The sequence below is a fragment of the Salmo salar genome, chromosome 03 (genome assembly GCF_965601325.2).
Source record: "Salmo salar chromosome 03, fSalSal1, whole genome shotgun sequence".
Classification (NCBI taxonomy): Eukaryota; Metazoa; Chordata; class Actinopteri; order Salmoniformes; family Salmonidae; genus Salmo; species Salmo salar.
The window spans coordinates 21,627,665-21,644,970 of NC_138293.1; the positions used below are offsets into that span (position 1 = coordinate 21,627,665).

At 43.5% G+C, this 17,306-nt stretch overlaps 1 protein-coding gene across 1 annotated transcript in view; it reads right to left on the bottom strand.

Annotated features, from left to right (window-relative positions):
* Window positions 1–17,306, bottom strand: part of LOC106599517 (enhancer of polycomb homolog 1) — a 41,373-nt gene that overhangs the window by 4,860 nt on the left and 19,207 nt on the right. The window contains 9 exon segments of the mRNA XM_014190795.3: window positions 3,442–3,809; window positions 4,028–4,176; window positions 7,392–7,481; window positions 7,768–7,932; window positions 8,227–8,386; window positions 8,761–8,909; window positions 10,081–10,287; window positions 10,615–10,760; window positions 12,634–12,790. Coding sequence (XP_014046270.3) covers window positions 3,442–3,809; window positions 4,028–4,176; window positions 7,392–7,481; window positions 7,768–7,932; window positions 8,227–8,386; window positions 8,761–8,909; window positions 10,081–10,287; window positions 10,615–10,760; window positions 12,634–12,790 — 1,591 coding nt within the window.

The window sequence follows — 17,306 nt, forward strand, 5'->3', positions numbered from 1 at the left end:
AGAATAAGGCTGTAACGTAACAAAATAAACCCTTATTTTAGGCACTAAACTATCTCCATATATACACTTCCATTCATTTTTCAAAATGGCACCGGGACCTTCAGACAAGTCTTGAGGCTGCTACAGACAGAAATTGGCAGAAAAGGCTATACCGACTTCAAACGAATCTTGTGGGCGTCCAAGAGCAAAAAGGAGAACACCATCGTATTCATCAGTCATCTTTCAATAGTGTTCATTATGGTTTAGGCCAAACCGTTTGGACACCACACGCCATTTTGTGAGAAGACCAATTTTCGGGATGTCTCATGTTCTGATAAACATCACTCTAGTTCTGCTACCTTTCAGCACAGATGCGGAAGGGCGATATTGGCGGATGTGGTGATTGAGACGCAGCCTATGTAATAAAAAAAGATCTCTAGCTTTAACAAATGGATTTTGATGGGGTTTGTTTTATTATGTTAGGTTTCCACGGGCAAGGGGGAAAACCCCAGAAAGTTGAGTGAAGTTCTTCTCTCGTGCTTCTCTCTGATATTTCTTCTGACTGGCAGTCCCGGGGGAGCTGCGCAGTTGGAACCAAAATGTTACCTTCTGCATATAGTGTACTACTTTTAACCAAGGCCCATACAAGTACTAACTACCATACAAGTACTAACTAGGTAATAGGGTGCAGTTTGGGATGATGCTTGTGGGGGACGTGATAGCCAGGGACTAGGGGAAGGACAGAGGGCAGGGCCTGGCTGTAGGTCATTCAATCAGATCTCAGCAGTGGTATTTTCTGGACATCTACCATCTCCTGGCTTTAACTCCCACTGAGGCCCCCCCTCATCTCAGAGCTGAGACTGGATGTTGAGTGTATGTGCTCTGCCCTCAGCACTGACCCTTAGAGGAGCCATGGCCAATGGGGTTAGGATCAGGAGGCCAACCTATCTAACACCAAACTAGTCACAATGAAATGTTGGTCTGACTATAGGACAAAGTATTAGATCATTCATTCATTCATTCATTCATTCATTCTCACAGCCAGAAACCGATTGCAAAAGGTAATATAACAGCAAAAATGAGTCCATCTTTAAAACCAAAGCCATCCAATATTAACAAATACCTTTCCAAACAATCAACTGACATACAATGACAATTCTGGAAGAAATCAATAGGCTGACATTTGTCCAGCACCTCAGAGTGAGATCACTGTGAGCAGTGACATCGAGCCAAGAAAGGGTTCAATTTGAATGCTTGTGAAACGGTACTATGCTATGAAAACTGATTGATCATTGTGGAACCCATGGGATAGTAGAAAGGACAATGGTTCCATCCCAAATGGAACCTTATTTTAGTGCACTACATTTGACCAGGGCCTATATAGGGAATAGGGTGCCATTTGGGACAATACGATACTTTGTAATCAGTAGCATCCCTTTCTCCTCTGTCCACAAACACACGTTATGAATATATTTAAAGTCAAATTTTATTTGTTACATGCGCCGAATACAACAGGTGTAAACTTTACTGTGAAATGCTTACCTTCGAGCCCCTAACCAACAATGCAGAATTAAAAACGTAACATTTGCATAAAATAAAAAGGAGACAGTAACACAAAATAACGAGCCCTCTCTACACAAGGAGTACCGGTACCGAGTCAATGTGCAGGGGTACGAGGTAGTGGAGGTAATATGTATAATGAACAAAAATAAACGCAACAATTAACGATTTTACTGAGTTACAGTTCACAAGGAAATCAGTCAATTGAAAAATTCATTAGGCCCTAATCTATGGATTTAACATGACTGGGCCCACCTACTGGGGAGCCAAGCCCTTCCTCCTCACCACCCCAGACGATCCCACAAGTGAAGAAGCCGGATGTGGAGGTCCTGGGCTGGCGTGGTTACACATGGTCTGCGGTTGGGAGGCCGGTTGGACGTACTGCCAAATTCTCTAAAACGACGTTGAGACGGCTTATGATAATTGAATGGTAATTTCTCTCTGGCAACAGCTCTGGTGGACATTCCTGCAGTCAGCATGTCAATTGCACGCTCCCTCAAAACTTGAGACGTCTGTGGCATTGTATGACAAAATTATCATGCGGTTTAATCAGCTTCTTGATATGCCACACCTGTCAGGTGGATGGATAATCTTGGCAAAGGAGAAATGCTCACTAACGGGGATATAAACAAATTTGTCTACAACATTTTAAAGAAATAAGCTTTTTGTATATATAGAACATTTGTGATCAACACTTTACATGTTGCGTTCATATTTTTGTTCAGTATACATGTAGGAAGGGGTAAAAGTGACTATGCAATCAGGATGGATAATAAACAGAGTAGCAGCAGCCTATGTGAAGTATGAAAGTGTGTCTGTGTGAGGCATCAATATACGTGTGCAAATAGTCCGGTTAGCCATTTGATCAGCTGTTCAGCAGCCTTATGGCTTGGGGGGTGTAGAAGCTGATCAGGAGCCTTTTGATCCCGAAATTGGCGCTCCGGTCTAAGGCACTGCATCTCAGTGCAAGAGGCGTCACTACAGTACCTGGGTCAAATCCAGGCTGCATCACATCCAGCCGTGATTGGGAGTCCCATAGGGTGGCGCACAATTGGCCCAGCATCGTCCGGTTTGGCCGTCATTGTAAATAAGAATTTGTTCAACTGACTTGCCTAGTTAGATTAAAAAAAGAAATACCGCTTGCAATGCAGTAGCAGAGAGAGCAGTCTATGACTTGGGTGGCTGGAGTATGGAAATTTTTGTAGGCTTCTTCTGACACCGCCAGGAATAGAGGTCCTGGATCACACGTTTCATTGACTGTGAAAGGCCACGCCACATGAATGCCCAACATCACAGCCATTCAAATGTCAGTCATGAAGGAAATTGATCATTCATTACAACCTTGTCCCCACCATGAAAGGAACAAGAGACAATCTATTACTGTGGTGGTCAACTAAGGGTGTGTCCAAAATGTCCCCCTATATAATGGACTACTTTTGACCAGACCCTATGGGTCCTAGTGCACTATAGAGAATAGGTTGCCATTCGGGAAGTAGACTATCAGCAGCAAAAAAGCAGGGGTCGCAGGGGAAAAAAATCAATCCAACACGTCTTCAACAATTTCATGCTTGTAGACTTTTCCAATTGCCTTTCTAAAACACCTACCAAAGTCAGGGTCGCTCCTTTTTCATATAGCTAGTTAAAAAAAACATGATTCAGTGACTTTTGTGCTAGTATTGTGTGTGTGTGTGTGTGTGTGTGTGTGTGTGTGTGTGTGTGTATATATAGACTTGGACTGTGTGTGTGTGTGTGTGTGTGTGTGTGTGTGTGTGTGTGTGTGTATAGACGTGGACTGTGTACTTGTCTATGGAATTGTGTGTGTATAGACACGGACTGTGTGCTTGTCTATGGAACGCCGTGCATGTGCGTGCAGATAACCCTATAACCTCAGGCCTTACTCACCAGCTGTGGGGGCCGTAGGGCTAGCTCCTCTCAGGGGGCCAGTGGTGCCAGCCAGGGTAGAGGTGATGTGACTCTGGCTCCTGCCCAGCCTCCTGAACAAAGGATCTGTGACTGTGTTGTCCTCGTCGTGTAGCGATAGTGTCCGGGGCCTAAAGTGCCTCCATCGGCTCGACTTAATGTTTAACAGTATCCGATTGAGGTCCGCAGAAGAGGAAGAATAAGAAGAAGAGGTTCTGTCCGAGGTATTTGTTTGTGAGGTACTAGCAAACTTGTCTGTGACTGGAGAGTGGACAGGCAGGTCAAGCATTTCCGAGTCCAGCCCATGAAATACATTGTCAAAGTCTGTGTGCGCCCTGTCCAGCAAAACCCTGAGGGAGAGAGAACAGGGTTAAGTCCTTCTGTTAGCAAAGCATTCATTCATGCTATTGGTCCCAGAAAACTATTAAATTGATCTCACATCAACAGATCTTAATATGAATTGGAGAGTGGTTATATTTGTCCTGCCCCATCACTCAGCTGTTTACCAAAACAGTGGCAACCCTCCGTTTGAATCCCAGATTGCCCTTTTTACCCTACAGTAACCTACCTGCCCCCCCGTCCCAGGCGGCGTCGTGCCATGCCAAGGCAGCGTGGTGGCACGGTGAGGGTGGTGAGGCAGTAGCGGTAACGAGTGTCTCCCAGACCTCCCTCTGACGGACTGACCCACGGCCAGCTGCCACCGTGGTCCAACCGAGACTAGTGAGACAGACACAGGAGGAGCCATTAGACATAGGACAAGTTTTAGACATGATCTCTAGCTCAGTAGAGCATGGCGCTTATAACGCCAAGATAGTGGGCTCAATTCCCGGGACCACCCACACGTAAAAACATGATGCACTCATGACTAACTAGTCTTGGATAAAAGCGTCTGCTAAATGGCATATTATTTATAATGCAAGTTACAATACATGGCCAGACAGAATGCCACAGGGACAATATGATTACGTGTATGTTCAACTTCCTGCATTTTGTTTTGAATTAAACAAATATACACAAAGTATGTGGACACCCCTACAAATCAGTGGACACGGCTACTTCAGCCACACCCGTTGTTGACAGTTGAATAAAATCGAGCAGACAGCCATGTAACCTCCATCGACATATTGCCAGTAGAATGGCCTAACTGAAGAGCTCAGTGACTTAACGTTGCACCGTCATAGGATGCCACCTTTCCAACAAGTCAGTTCATCAAATGTCTGCCCTGCTAGAGCTGTCCCGGTCAACTGTAAGTGCTGTTATTGTGAAGTGGAAATGTCTAGGAGCAACAACGGCTCCGCCGCGAAGTGGTAGGCCACATAAGGAATAATGGTCTGGGGCTGTTTATGGTTCGGGCTAGGCCACTTAGTTCCAGTGAAGGGAAATCTTAACGCTACAACATACAATGACATCCTAGATGATTCTGTGCTTCCAACTTGGGGAAGGCCGTTTCCTGTTTCAGAATGACTATGCCCCCGTGCACAAAGTGAGGTTCATACAGAAATGATTTGTCGAGATCGGTGTGGAAGAACTTGACTGGACTGCACAGAGCCCTGACCTCAACCCCATCGAACACCTTTGTGATGAATTGGAACGCTGACTGCAAGCCAGGCCTATTGCCCAACATCAGTGTCCGACCTCACTAATGCTCTTATGACTGAATGGAAACAAGTCCCCGCAGCAATGTTCCAACTAGTGATGCACCGATATGACATTTTTGGCCGATAGCGATATTTTTCTTGACAAAATAAATAATACCGATAACATATTTAAAATGTTTGCGGCCTTTTAAGCATTCTAGTACAGTTAAATAGTTACACACACACAGCGGTCTAAGGCACTGCATAAGGCTTGACAACAGACACTGGTTCAAATCCAGGCTGTATCACAGCCGGCTGTGATTGGGAGTCCCATACAGCGGCGCACAATTGGCCCAGCATCGTCCAGGCCGTCATTGTAAATAAGAATTTGTTCTTAACCGACTTGCCTAGTTAAATAAAGGTTACACACACCAACAAGTTATTTTGTTGGCATTTACGCATGTCCCCATTACCAGTAAAACATAATCAAAACCTATTTTTTTCACTTACTTGCTGTGCTGTTTCGTTCAGTCGTTTCATTCTCAACCAGGATTTCTATGGAACGCCGTTTGGGTCTTTGCGTGTCAAAAAAGATACAGTAGCACTGTCAAAGCTGTACAAAAAAGTCTGCAAACACCAGCCACGAACGATATGTTTACAATACCGCGTTGGTAATAAAGCATCATTTGTTCGACCGCAACTTCTGGAGTAGCTAGCTTTAGCTTGGTACCTAGCTAGCACCAATACAACCACCCTGAAAACAGTGACCAGTAGAAACTGCAGTCATTTTCATTATTCTTAGCAATGATTTAGGAATCCTTGTAAGTATTAGCTAGGTAGCCCTTTGTTGTTCGCCTATTGAAATTGAACTTCAGTTCATGACAAATAGCTAGGCAGCTACTTAACCCTGTTGCCCAAAGCTAACGTTATAAGCAGCCAGCTAGCTTCATCTGGCTAGTGAGACTCGACAGGACTGGGTTATGTGTTGTGAAGCTAGCCACAATAAGGATTAGACACAATAGTGGAATTTGCGGTTTGCCTTCAAAATAGAGGTATGGCATTGACAGTGATCCAAATTAATACAAATAGTAGAATTATGCTTTACTTTTATTTTGAAGGCAAACCGCAAAGTCCACTATTGTGGCTAATCCTTATTGTGGCTAGCTTTACATAGAAGGGTCCGACCACAATCAAATAAGAACTCCTATAAATTACGGTTATTTTAGATGACAGCTATATAGTTAGCTAGCTAACTATAGCTACTGAAACATTGTCGTGTTGTTTGACATGTCAAATAGTGTTATTTGACGCATCTTTTTTGACAACACTATTTGACGTGTCAAACAACACGACAATGTTGACAAAAGTATAGCATAATTCTACTATTTGTATTAATTTGGATCACTGTCAATGACATACCTCTAATTTGAAGGCAAACCGCAAATTCCACTATTGTGTCTAATCCTTATTGTGGCTAGCTTCACAACACATAACCCGGTCCCGTCGAGTCTCACTAGCCAGATGAAGCTAGCTAGCTGCTTATAACATTAGCTTTGGGCAACAGGGTTAAGTAGCTGCCTAGCTATTTTTCATGAACTGAAGTTCAATTTCAGTAGGCGAACAACAAGTATCTGTACTGTGTATATCTTTTTTGACACGCAAAGTCCCAAACGGCATTCCATAGTATGCATGTAATGAAGCTAATAGCAGTGATGCTATTACTGTGCAACTCCGGTAGGGCAGCATCTGAAAAATAGCGCACTTGGTAGTGTGTACCGGTGCTCAACCAGTCTGCGAAAGCCAACATCACCCATGACAGAGAACAGTTGATTGTCAAGGGCAATGAACGTCATTATCTTGGCTTTACTGGATTTCGTCTTTGAGCTGTCTCGCTAATATGTTCTTACTCTTTCAAATGACTGCTCGGTCCACACAGCAGACATTGTGTGGGCTAGGTTAGGAATGCTGTGTTGCACGTGTAGTGCAAACTTTTACGTGGCATCATTACGTCATATAGGTATGCGCGGTAGCTTTGACATCGGTTTTTAACAGCAGCGTTACTAGACATCAGAACGATATCGATGTTTGCATTTTTAGCTAATATCGTCCGATTCTGATATGTTCACCGATATACCGTGCATCCCTAGTTCCAACATCTAGTGAAAAGCCTATCCAGAAGAGTGGAGGCTGTTACAGCAGTAAAGGGGGGACCAACTCCATATTAATGCCCATGATTTTGGAATGAGATGTTTGACAAGCTTTTGGTCATATAGTGTATAATGTACAGATTTTGGGTACAAAATGAACTTGTGTAAATGTATAATAAACTTATCAGATGGAGTCATTTATACTCACAGCATAATATTGACAGCCTGCTTTCCTTCGGAATGAAAAGGAACCATCTGGGTCATTCTCCTCCTCAGCTTCTGAGGAGCCTGAGTGCATCTGGAGCGAGGGAGAGCAGTCACAGGTCACCAAAATGACATTATGACCAAATAAAGAAGTTTCCCCCACAGATGTCCAAGGCCCAATCCCAAATCCACCCTAAGCACTTGGAGATTTGACAGGTGATAATAATATGATCATAGCTCCATCTTGCCCTCTGATAGGCTAGGTGGAAGTCTCACCATATTGCTTATACCAATCAAATCATCTCAGATCTCCAAGTGCATAGGACGCTGGGTCTAGGGGTCCATTTGGGAAGCAGCCCATGTCTAACCGCTCTGCCTACCTGGGAGTGCAGCTCATCATCTGAGCTGGGGAAGTCATACTGGTGGACGTCCTTAGCGTTGAACACAGAGGGGCCAGAGTAGTGAGGGGCAGCAGCTGACAGGGGTAAGACTTTAGGCTTCCTCTCATACTTCCTCTTCTGCCTGACGACATCAGTCTTCTCCGGCTAGAAGGGAATGACAGACATTTCAATTCGTCACTCACTTGCTAGCAATTGTTTGGGGGAAAGCAGGAAAAAGCCTTTGAGTCATTGGCCCGTACTCACAAAGTATCTCTGAGCAGACATGCTGATCTAGGATCAGGTCACTTTCTCCATTGTGATCCAAAAGGCAAAACTGATCCTAGATCAGCAGCACTCCTACTACGAGACACTATGTGAATCTGGACCAATGAGATCGACCTCTTTTTTTCCTCTCTCACACACACACACACACACACACACACACACACACACACACACCTTGTTGGACTTGTACTCCTTGTGGTCCATGTGGTCCTGATGTCTGTACTGGTTGCTGTTGGTCAGCGGCGCCAGGGGAATAATATGGGCAGGCTTGGCCAGAGCTCGCTGGGCCAGCACTTCAGCCATGATCTCACCACCGAAGTCCGACATAACGTTCCTGGAAGGGCAAAGTCAAGTTATAATCGACCAGTTGAATAACTCAACTGGATCTCGATCAAATCACCAGACAATCAAAACTGATTTAAAACACTGTTTTGCAACAGAAGTCCAACTCTAGTCTCTTAAACAGATCCCAACCATTCCACTACAGTAGTACCAGAGATCGTATAGGCCTAATTAATGGTTGGCAAGCTGGCTAGCTAGCAAACATATACCCAAGCAGATATCTACAAATGCATTGTTGTATACAATATTTTACCACATTTAATCAGTTTCCAGAATGAAAGTTGTCCTGACTAAGATGACTGGCATCCTAGCAACATGACTTAAAAATAAATAAATAACTACTGTACATCTATGAGTAGTACCCACCTCTTCTCTACGATCTCCAGGGTGAGGTGCAGCAGCTCTCTCTTGCTCTTCTCCCTCCTCTTGATCATCTCCAGGATGGTGACGGCTCGGCTCAGGTCCCGCCGCAGTTTCAGCATCTTCTCATACCCAGCCTCCTCGTTCTTACGGTTCTGAGGGGGGCAATTTCACCATTAATTGACTCATCTGCTGTCAATAACCTAGGGTAAGCCTATGATTAGTTGAAATGGAAATGCGTAGGGGTACACACACACACACACACACACACTTGGGGCCAGTTTCCTGGACACATAAAGCCTAGTCCTAAACTAAAAACCATGCTCAACAGGAATTTCTATTGACCAGGACTAGGCTTTATCTGTGTACGGGAATCATGTCAACTACCCCTTATAATTTTGTCAGAGACCTGGTCGTGCGGTGCCAGGACAACAACCTCTCCCTCAATGTGATCAAGACAAAGGAGATGATTGTGGACTACAGGAAAAGGAGGACCGAGCACGCCCCCATTCTCATCGACGACGCAGTAGCGCAGCAGGTTGAGAGCATCAAGATCCTTGGTGTCCACATCAACAAACTATCATGGTCCAAACACACTAAGACAGTCGTGAAGAGAGCACGACAAAACCTATTCCCCCTCAGGAGACTGAAAAGATTTGGTATGGGTCATCAGATCCTCAAAAGGTCCTACAGCTGCACCATCAAGAGCATCCTGACTGGTTGCATCACTGCCTAGTATGGCAACTGCTCGGCCTCTTGAGGGTAGTGCGAACAGCCCAGTAAATCACTGGGGCCAAGCTTTCTGCCACCCAGGACCTCTATATCAGGCGGTGTCAGAGGAAGGCCATAAAAATTGTCAGACTTCAGCCACCCTAGTCATAGACTGTTCAATCTGATACCGCACGGCAAGTCTAGGTCCAAGAGGCTTCTAAACAGCTTCTACCCCCAAGCCATAAGACTCCTGAACATTTAATCAAATGGCTACCCAGACTATTTGCATTGCTGCCCCCCCCCTTTTAGTGCTGCTACTCTGTTATTATCTATGCATAGTCACTTTAATAACTCTACCTACACATGTACATATTACCTCGACTAACCACTGCCACAGCACATGACTCTGTACCGGTACCCCCTGTATATAGCCTCGCTATTGTTATTTTACTGCTGCTCTTTAATGATTTGATATCTATATTATACATATGTTTTAACTGCATTGTTGGTTAGGGCTTGTAAGTAAACATTTCACGGTAAAGTCTACACCTGTTGTATTCGGCGCATGTGACAAATAAAATTTGACTTGCCCCTGGTTTAGAGGTGGGATCCTACCTTTCTGGTCTGCATCTTCTCCGTCCTCCTGCGGAAAGCCACGTAGGGGTCTGAGGTGCTGGAGCCGTCCCTCTTCTCCTGCTTCACAGTGGGGTGCAGCGTGCTGTGCTTGCCGTTTTTCCTCTTCCTGGTCCAATAGTCAAACACTTCCTTGATCAGCTCGTCATCCTCCTTCAACAGCAGCTTGGCCTCCTGCAGGCTCACCGCCTGATCGGGGGAAGAAGTGAGGGAGGAGCAGGGGGTCACATTTGGGAGGTGGCAGGGTCTCTGTTCTGATCCCCTGACTGTAGAGTAACCATTTCTGGTTTCTGTAGCGTGACACGCTTGATGTGCAAGACAGGACACCCCCTGGACAGGATGCTAGTCTGATGCTATGACAGCCCATTGTCGGCTACTCCCTCTTCTCCCATCAATTGACACCCTATTCCCCGTGTAGTGCACTATTTTTGACCAAGGCACTTAGGGCTCCCGTCAAAAGTAGTGCACTATATGTAGGGAATAGCGTGCCATTTGGGATGCAGATCCAAGACTTACCTGCTGCCCACTGCCTTTCTCCAGACGGTCGACCATCTCCTCAAACTGCAGGAAGGTGATCTCCATCTTCTTCTTTAGCTTGTTCACAAACGCCTCGTCTTCTGTGTCCAGGTCATAGTCCGGCTGCTCCGTGTCCAGGGTGAAAGCTACAGGTGAGAGAGGGAGAGGTGTGAACTTCAGACACGAGAATGGGAATGGAGTACAAATCTAAAGTTAGACAGACCATACCGATCATTTTCACAGGTACTTTCTGATATTGTTCATGATGATAAGTAGCCTATACTAGAGAAATGTGAAGTTTGAAATGAAATACGTTTGCTAATATGGGTGACTGATTGTTAATAAAACAATTGATGGCTACAACAGCCTAGTAAATTTACACACTGGTTCTATTTTCAAGAATTTGGCATGTGGCTCACACCAGAGAACGCTTAAGGTCTGCCCACGCCGGCAAAAGCTACGCATCCATGACGCCCCAGTGTAGCTCTCCTGTTACCACTGAGCACACATGCTAACGTAGTAGCATCACAGTAGCCTGGTGCTTAAGCCAATGCATTTCCATTTCAACAGTTCAAAATTAGAGCTAGATGCTCCCCTTTCCTATTACGGGATACGAGAGACCTTCTAGCCCATCTTCCCAGTTTGACATAATGCTGACTTATGTCCCGAGCTACTAGTATTTCAATTCTGACTAAAGCAATGGTTGTATTGATTGGGGTAAAGTGATTAATTTACATTTGGTCGGTTCAGCAAATCGAGCCAGAGAAACTTCATGGCAGCATCTTGGCAACTGCATTTAAAATTTAGCCAATGACACTTTCAAAGCCCAAGACTGATCACAATCCTGAATCCAAAACAAACACACCTTCATTTAAATTCCAATCATGTTAGATTGAGTTTCCGGCAGCCTCTACTAACAAGGTAACATGAATTAACGTAATTGCCTAGCTATAATGACACAGAAAAAGTTGTGGGGGAAAAAAATCAAGTTACATATCGCAATATTATTTTGGGAGGATATAGATATTTGACTCTAAGTAACAATTGTTTTGCTACTGTAGGTAGCGTTAGCTAGCGCTAGTTGGCTGTACCTATTTTTCATCCCATCTTTATAAATAGTGAGCCAACAACTTTCAGAACTTATTTCACTGACTGATCAAAACTAGTTTTAGTCTTTCCTCTCTGCAGCAGACATATGGTGAGCAATATGTTTGGATCATCAGACATATGGTGAGCAATATGTTTGGATCATCAGAGCACATTATCGAATCGGCACCTAAGTATGGTGATAATATTAGTGAGTACCCTGGCAATTTCCAGGCCCATCTCACATCGGACAATAATGGCAAAAGCCCAGGAAATAATATTTAGCTGAGCTCTTATCTTGAGCAATAACAAATAGTATGATTCATGTACAAGAGGATTAGGCCTACTAAATTACTACTAAGGCTAGATCCCACAACGTTTGAGAATTATGCCTTAGAAGTCCCAACTACTACCAACAAAACTCCTTGCCATATAGTGGTGGGGAGGAGGAGTCTACAGAAGCAACTTGACCTTTCATTTTCCGGATTCAGGTTCACTCAAACAACGTTTTACTATCGACAGTTACAGCTGACTTCGAGATTGTATATGGATTGGTTAATGAAACTTTTCGCCACCAGCTCCTGATATCAGGGCATTAAAACTACTCATCACTCTATTGCCTAGCAACAGATAACCCACATATACAGATGTTATCAACACCTCTCCATAAACCAGGCTGAGGAGGTACAACCAAATGGACACCTAGACCCAACGTCCTAGGGACTTGTGATCTCAGAGGATCTGCCAGCTGCAATCAATATGGAAACAGTTCCACCAGGCCCTCTGATAGGCTAGGTGGAAGATTCATCATATTACTTATACCAATCAAATCCTGTCAGATTGCCCAAAGTGCATAGGGAGGGTGTTTGGGGCGATTTGGGACTGAGCGGTAGTATAGGGTACTAGAGACTTGCAGCCAGGTCCACTACTCACGCTGTATGTGAATAAGCTGCTTTGGCATCTTGAACTCCCCGGGGTAGAGGGACTCGTAGTAGGCGATGTTGCCGTCTGCCTCCGGGACGGGGATGACCATGTTGTGTTTCTCTCCATACACTGACTGAGCCGACATGGCCCTCTGGAGATGGTGTTCCTAGAAAAAGAGATCTTAATAATAATCAACACATTCAGCAGACAATTTTATCTGAAGCGACTTACAATCATGCAAACATTTTCATATGGGTGGCCCCCAGCGGGAAACAAACCCTCGATCCTGGTATTGCAGTCACCATGCTCTATCAACTGTGCCACACAGGACCACAGAGAGGAGTAGAGGAATGAGGTCAAATGAATGAACATACCTCTGCCCATTTAACAATCAAGTCAGACCACATAATAGGTAAATTGACAGGGTCAGCTGGAAGTTGAGGTAATTGACGCCTAGAGTGGAGTACATAAGTCAGAGTGAATCTCAAGCACTGTGACAGACTGCTATCTTATCCGTGAGGCTCGGAACAAATCAAGGGTGAAATCATTACGGATAGAAACAGAATCACCTTCAGAGTTTTTATGCGATTGTTTTTCTAGTACTCAAAGGACTGGAAAATAAAACAGCAGGACTTGGCAAGGCCAGGGTAAAAGTGCTGGAATGGTCGTCAGTCACCGATTTACTAGGCTATTCCCCAGGTGCAAAACCCAAGTACACTTTATATCCAAGGCAATATGTAGGCTTAACTCATACCAGTTTCGTAACTAAAAATTCCTATTCTTCAGTTTCAAAGTCTGGGGGCTAGTTTGGACCAGGCACCTGGCAGATTATGCACTTTACAGCAACAAATAATTACCGTCATCGCAAATCACTACAAACCACCAGTGGAACAGGGTTTCCTTTAGCCGGTAAAAGCCAGCTTTTAGCCAATAAAAAATTAATTAAAGTGATTACATTTTTTTAAATCCCATTGCAATGTTTTCCTCAAGCACATCGAGTAGCCAGCCAAATAGAAAAAGTAGCCCGCCAGGCAACCACCGACTGTTTGCTCATTGCTGTTGCTCTAAGATGGCAACGCCGAACAAATGCGCCAATTGAATCTCAACAAGGAAACAGTCGGTACTGGTATTTGATTAACAATTATTGAAAAAGTATGGCTTTCAGAAAACAAAGATGTGCAAGCAACTACAGAGGACAAACATTGGTACAAGGTGGGCATTTCATAACTAAACATTTTTGAAGTATTGACCTAGATTCCATAAAGCCTGGTCTCTTGCCAATGTCTGCTTTTACCTGATCCGAATATTTTGGCATGAATGGTATAACTGATCAGAATTCTGTAGGCTATACACACAATCATCTTCCCTTATGAACTAATGTATTTTAGGCCAGAAAAACAACCATGTATGATTTAATGAAAATCAAACATACAGGGAAACTCAAGGTATTGTAGCCTACAGTGCGTGGAGGGCGAGTGAGACGAGGGCTCTGTACGCAGCGTTAGTCTCGCTGGCGCGTTTTGCTCAACAAAAACCAGCGTAAGCCCTCTGGTATATTCTAATGCCTTGATTTCATTGGAAATGCACAGCAACATTATTGAATACTTTGGAAAAATGTGTGGTATTGTGTTTACAACTGAAAACAGAAAATGTATGAATTTAGTGTATTGCTATTTGTTTTGGATATCGTCTAGGCCAGGGGTACTCAAGTACTATTTGAGAAGGTCCAGACACAAATTTCCTAGGTGGCAAAAGGTCTAGATGGATAATGTAATTACACAGCGTAGTAAACGCCCACCTCACAACCCATGCGCCCCCCTCCCCCCCAAAAAAACTTCACACCCCTCTTGTTGGCAGAGAGAACATTTTGCAGTTTAAAGCAAATTTCCCGCAATTATACACATTTAACATGGAGCAGATATTTTTTTGCCGTTTTAAAAGCTAATTTTCTGCAATTCTACACATTCTTCCATGTTTTGTGTTCATATGATACCAGGGGTCGAAGCCCAACCTGCGGTCCATATTGACCACGTTCTGGGTCATTTGGTCCACCAGTTGAGTATTGGGGTGGGGCATTCTTGGCTCGTATGACCTTTAATCTCAAGAGAAGACGTGTTAAAGTATTTCACTGGCAGATATGAATTGCCACAAAGATCAGAATATCAACAAGTGTTTGCAACTCTGGTTTCAACGTCAAAACCCCGAGACCGATTGAACCAGGAAGTGGAATTCTGAATTGTGGACTCAACTTCACGTCGTCGCCTATTATTCACACCGTGAGAAATCGTTCATTGAGCACTTCCTATTGCTTCCAAAAGATGTCGCCAGTCTTTACAAAGTGTTTTGAGCCTTCTACTGTCGAAACTCAGTGAATGAGACGCGTTGGAAATTGGTCACTGCGGGAGGGCCATCACCATTATGACGCCGGCGGCCCTGTCTACCCCCACCTTTGGAAACGTTTTGAAACACAATGAAATCATCCCCCTCGAATCTTATTGGCTCTCTTGTTGAAACAGGCCCTGAAGATTTGTTATACAACGTTTGACATGTTTGAACAAACCTAAATGTGAAAAAGTATTATTTCGAAACAGCTGTGGCGCGCACGGCAGAGTAGTTGGATACACCCTTCGGACGCGCTAACAACAGCAAGCTAATGGAACATAAAGGATGGACTTTTTCGACCGAAAATACATCTGTTGTGGACCTGGGATGCCTGGAAGTGCTTTCTGATGAAGACAACTAAAGGTAAGGGATTATTGACAATATTATACAACATTAGATGTGATATGCGATTGTTCCAAGATGGCGCCGAGCTGTATTTACTAGCTCATTTTCTGAGTATCGCATCCCCTTTTATCGCTAAGTGTGATTACCCAGTAAAGTTATTTTAAAATCTGGTATGACAGGTGCTTTCAAGAGATATTCATCTATAAATCTTAGAATGACAATATTACATTTTAAACATGTTTTCGAATAGTAATTCAGTAAATTGTAGCACTGTTTCATCGGATGCTTTTGACGGGAAAATAGTTAGTCAACGTCAGACGCCGATGTAAAATGCTGTTTTCATATATAAATATGAACTTTATTGAACAAAAGAATGCATGCATTGTGTAACATGATGTCCTAGGTGTGTCATCTGATGAAGTTTGTAAAAAGGTTAGTGCTGCATTTAGCTGTTTTTTGGTTATTTGTGATGCATGTGGTTGGTCGGAAAATGGCTGTTGCTGCTTTTTACGATGGACTCCTAACATAATCTAATGATTTGCTTTTCCTGTAAAACCTTTTTGAAATCGGACGACGTGGGTCGATTCAGGAGAGGTGTATCTATAAAACGATATAATTTGAAAAATAAAACATTATTAAATTTTGTTATGCTAATGGCGATATGATTTTTCGCTGGATTTTGATCCCACTGACGGGACGAGACGCTGAAGAGGTTTTAAAATAATGTTTTTTGTGAACGTTAATCGTGAGTAATTTAGTAAATTCACCGGATGTTTGCGGTGGGTATGCTAGTTCTGAACATCACATGCTAATGTAAAAAGCTGGTTTTTGATATAAATATGAACTTGATTGAACAAAACATGTATAACATAATGTCCTAGGAGTGTCATCTGATGAAGACCATCAAAGGTTAGTGCTGCATTTAGCTGTGGTTTTGGTTTTTGTGACATATATGCTTGCTTTGAAAATGGCTGTGATTATTTTTGGCAGGGTACTCTCCTCACATAATCTAATGTTTTGCTTTCGCTGTAAAGCCTTTTTGAAATCGGACAATGTGGTTAGATAAAGGAGAGTCTTATCTTTAAAACGGTGTAAAATAGTTGAAAAATAGTTGATTGAGAAAATTGAATTGTGGTATTTTAGTTGGTTTTGTATTTCGCGCCGTGCGATGCCATTAGCTGTTGGCTAGGGGTTCCGCAGGCGGAACGTCTGTCCTTAACAGGTTTTAAAGGCCTAATGCAGCTGTTTTTATCTCAATATGGTGAGTGTTGGGGTTGATAAACCAGGAGGATTCTCCATTGTTTAACTCTCCAGTTTGGGAACATTCTGGCTTCCCAGTAGATTTCAACGGCGATGGACAGAGTTATGGAAGAAACTTCAACAGTACGTCACCACTGTTCAACGATAATAGCCTATGCAGCTGCCAACACCTCAAACATGTTGACACATTTACACCGAAATCACCCCACTATTCCTACCACCAAAGCAAGACAGAAACGCAAAAGAGACAATTGTCTCCTCTGCATTCAAGCAGCTTTTCGCAGTCGATTCTGACCGTACCAAAAGAAATTACAAGAGCGATAGGTGTTTATGCGCCCATTCTCGGTGGTTGAGAATATGGGGTTTCAGCACGTCATGAAAGTGCGAGCCACGTTCGAAACATCCCTCTCGCACCCATTTCAGAAAACAGGTAGTACCTGCTCTAGCCTATATAAGCAAGCCAAAGTTGTTAATGACACTGAACAAAAATATAAAGACGCAACAATTGCAAAGATTTTACTGAGTTACAGTTCATAAGGAAATCAGTCAATTCCTTTGGCCATAATCTATGGATTTTACATGACTGGGAATACAGATATGCATTGTCGGTCACAGATACTTCTAAAAAAAGGTAGGGGCGTGGACAAGAAAACGAGTCAGTATCAGATGTGACCACCATTTGCATCTCCTTCACA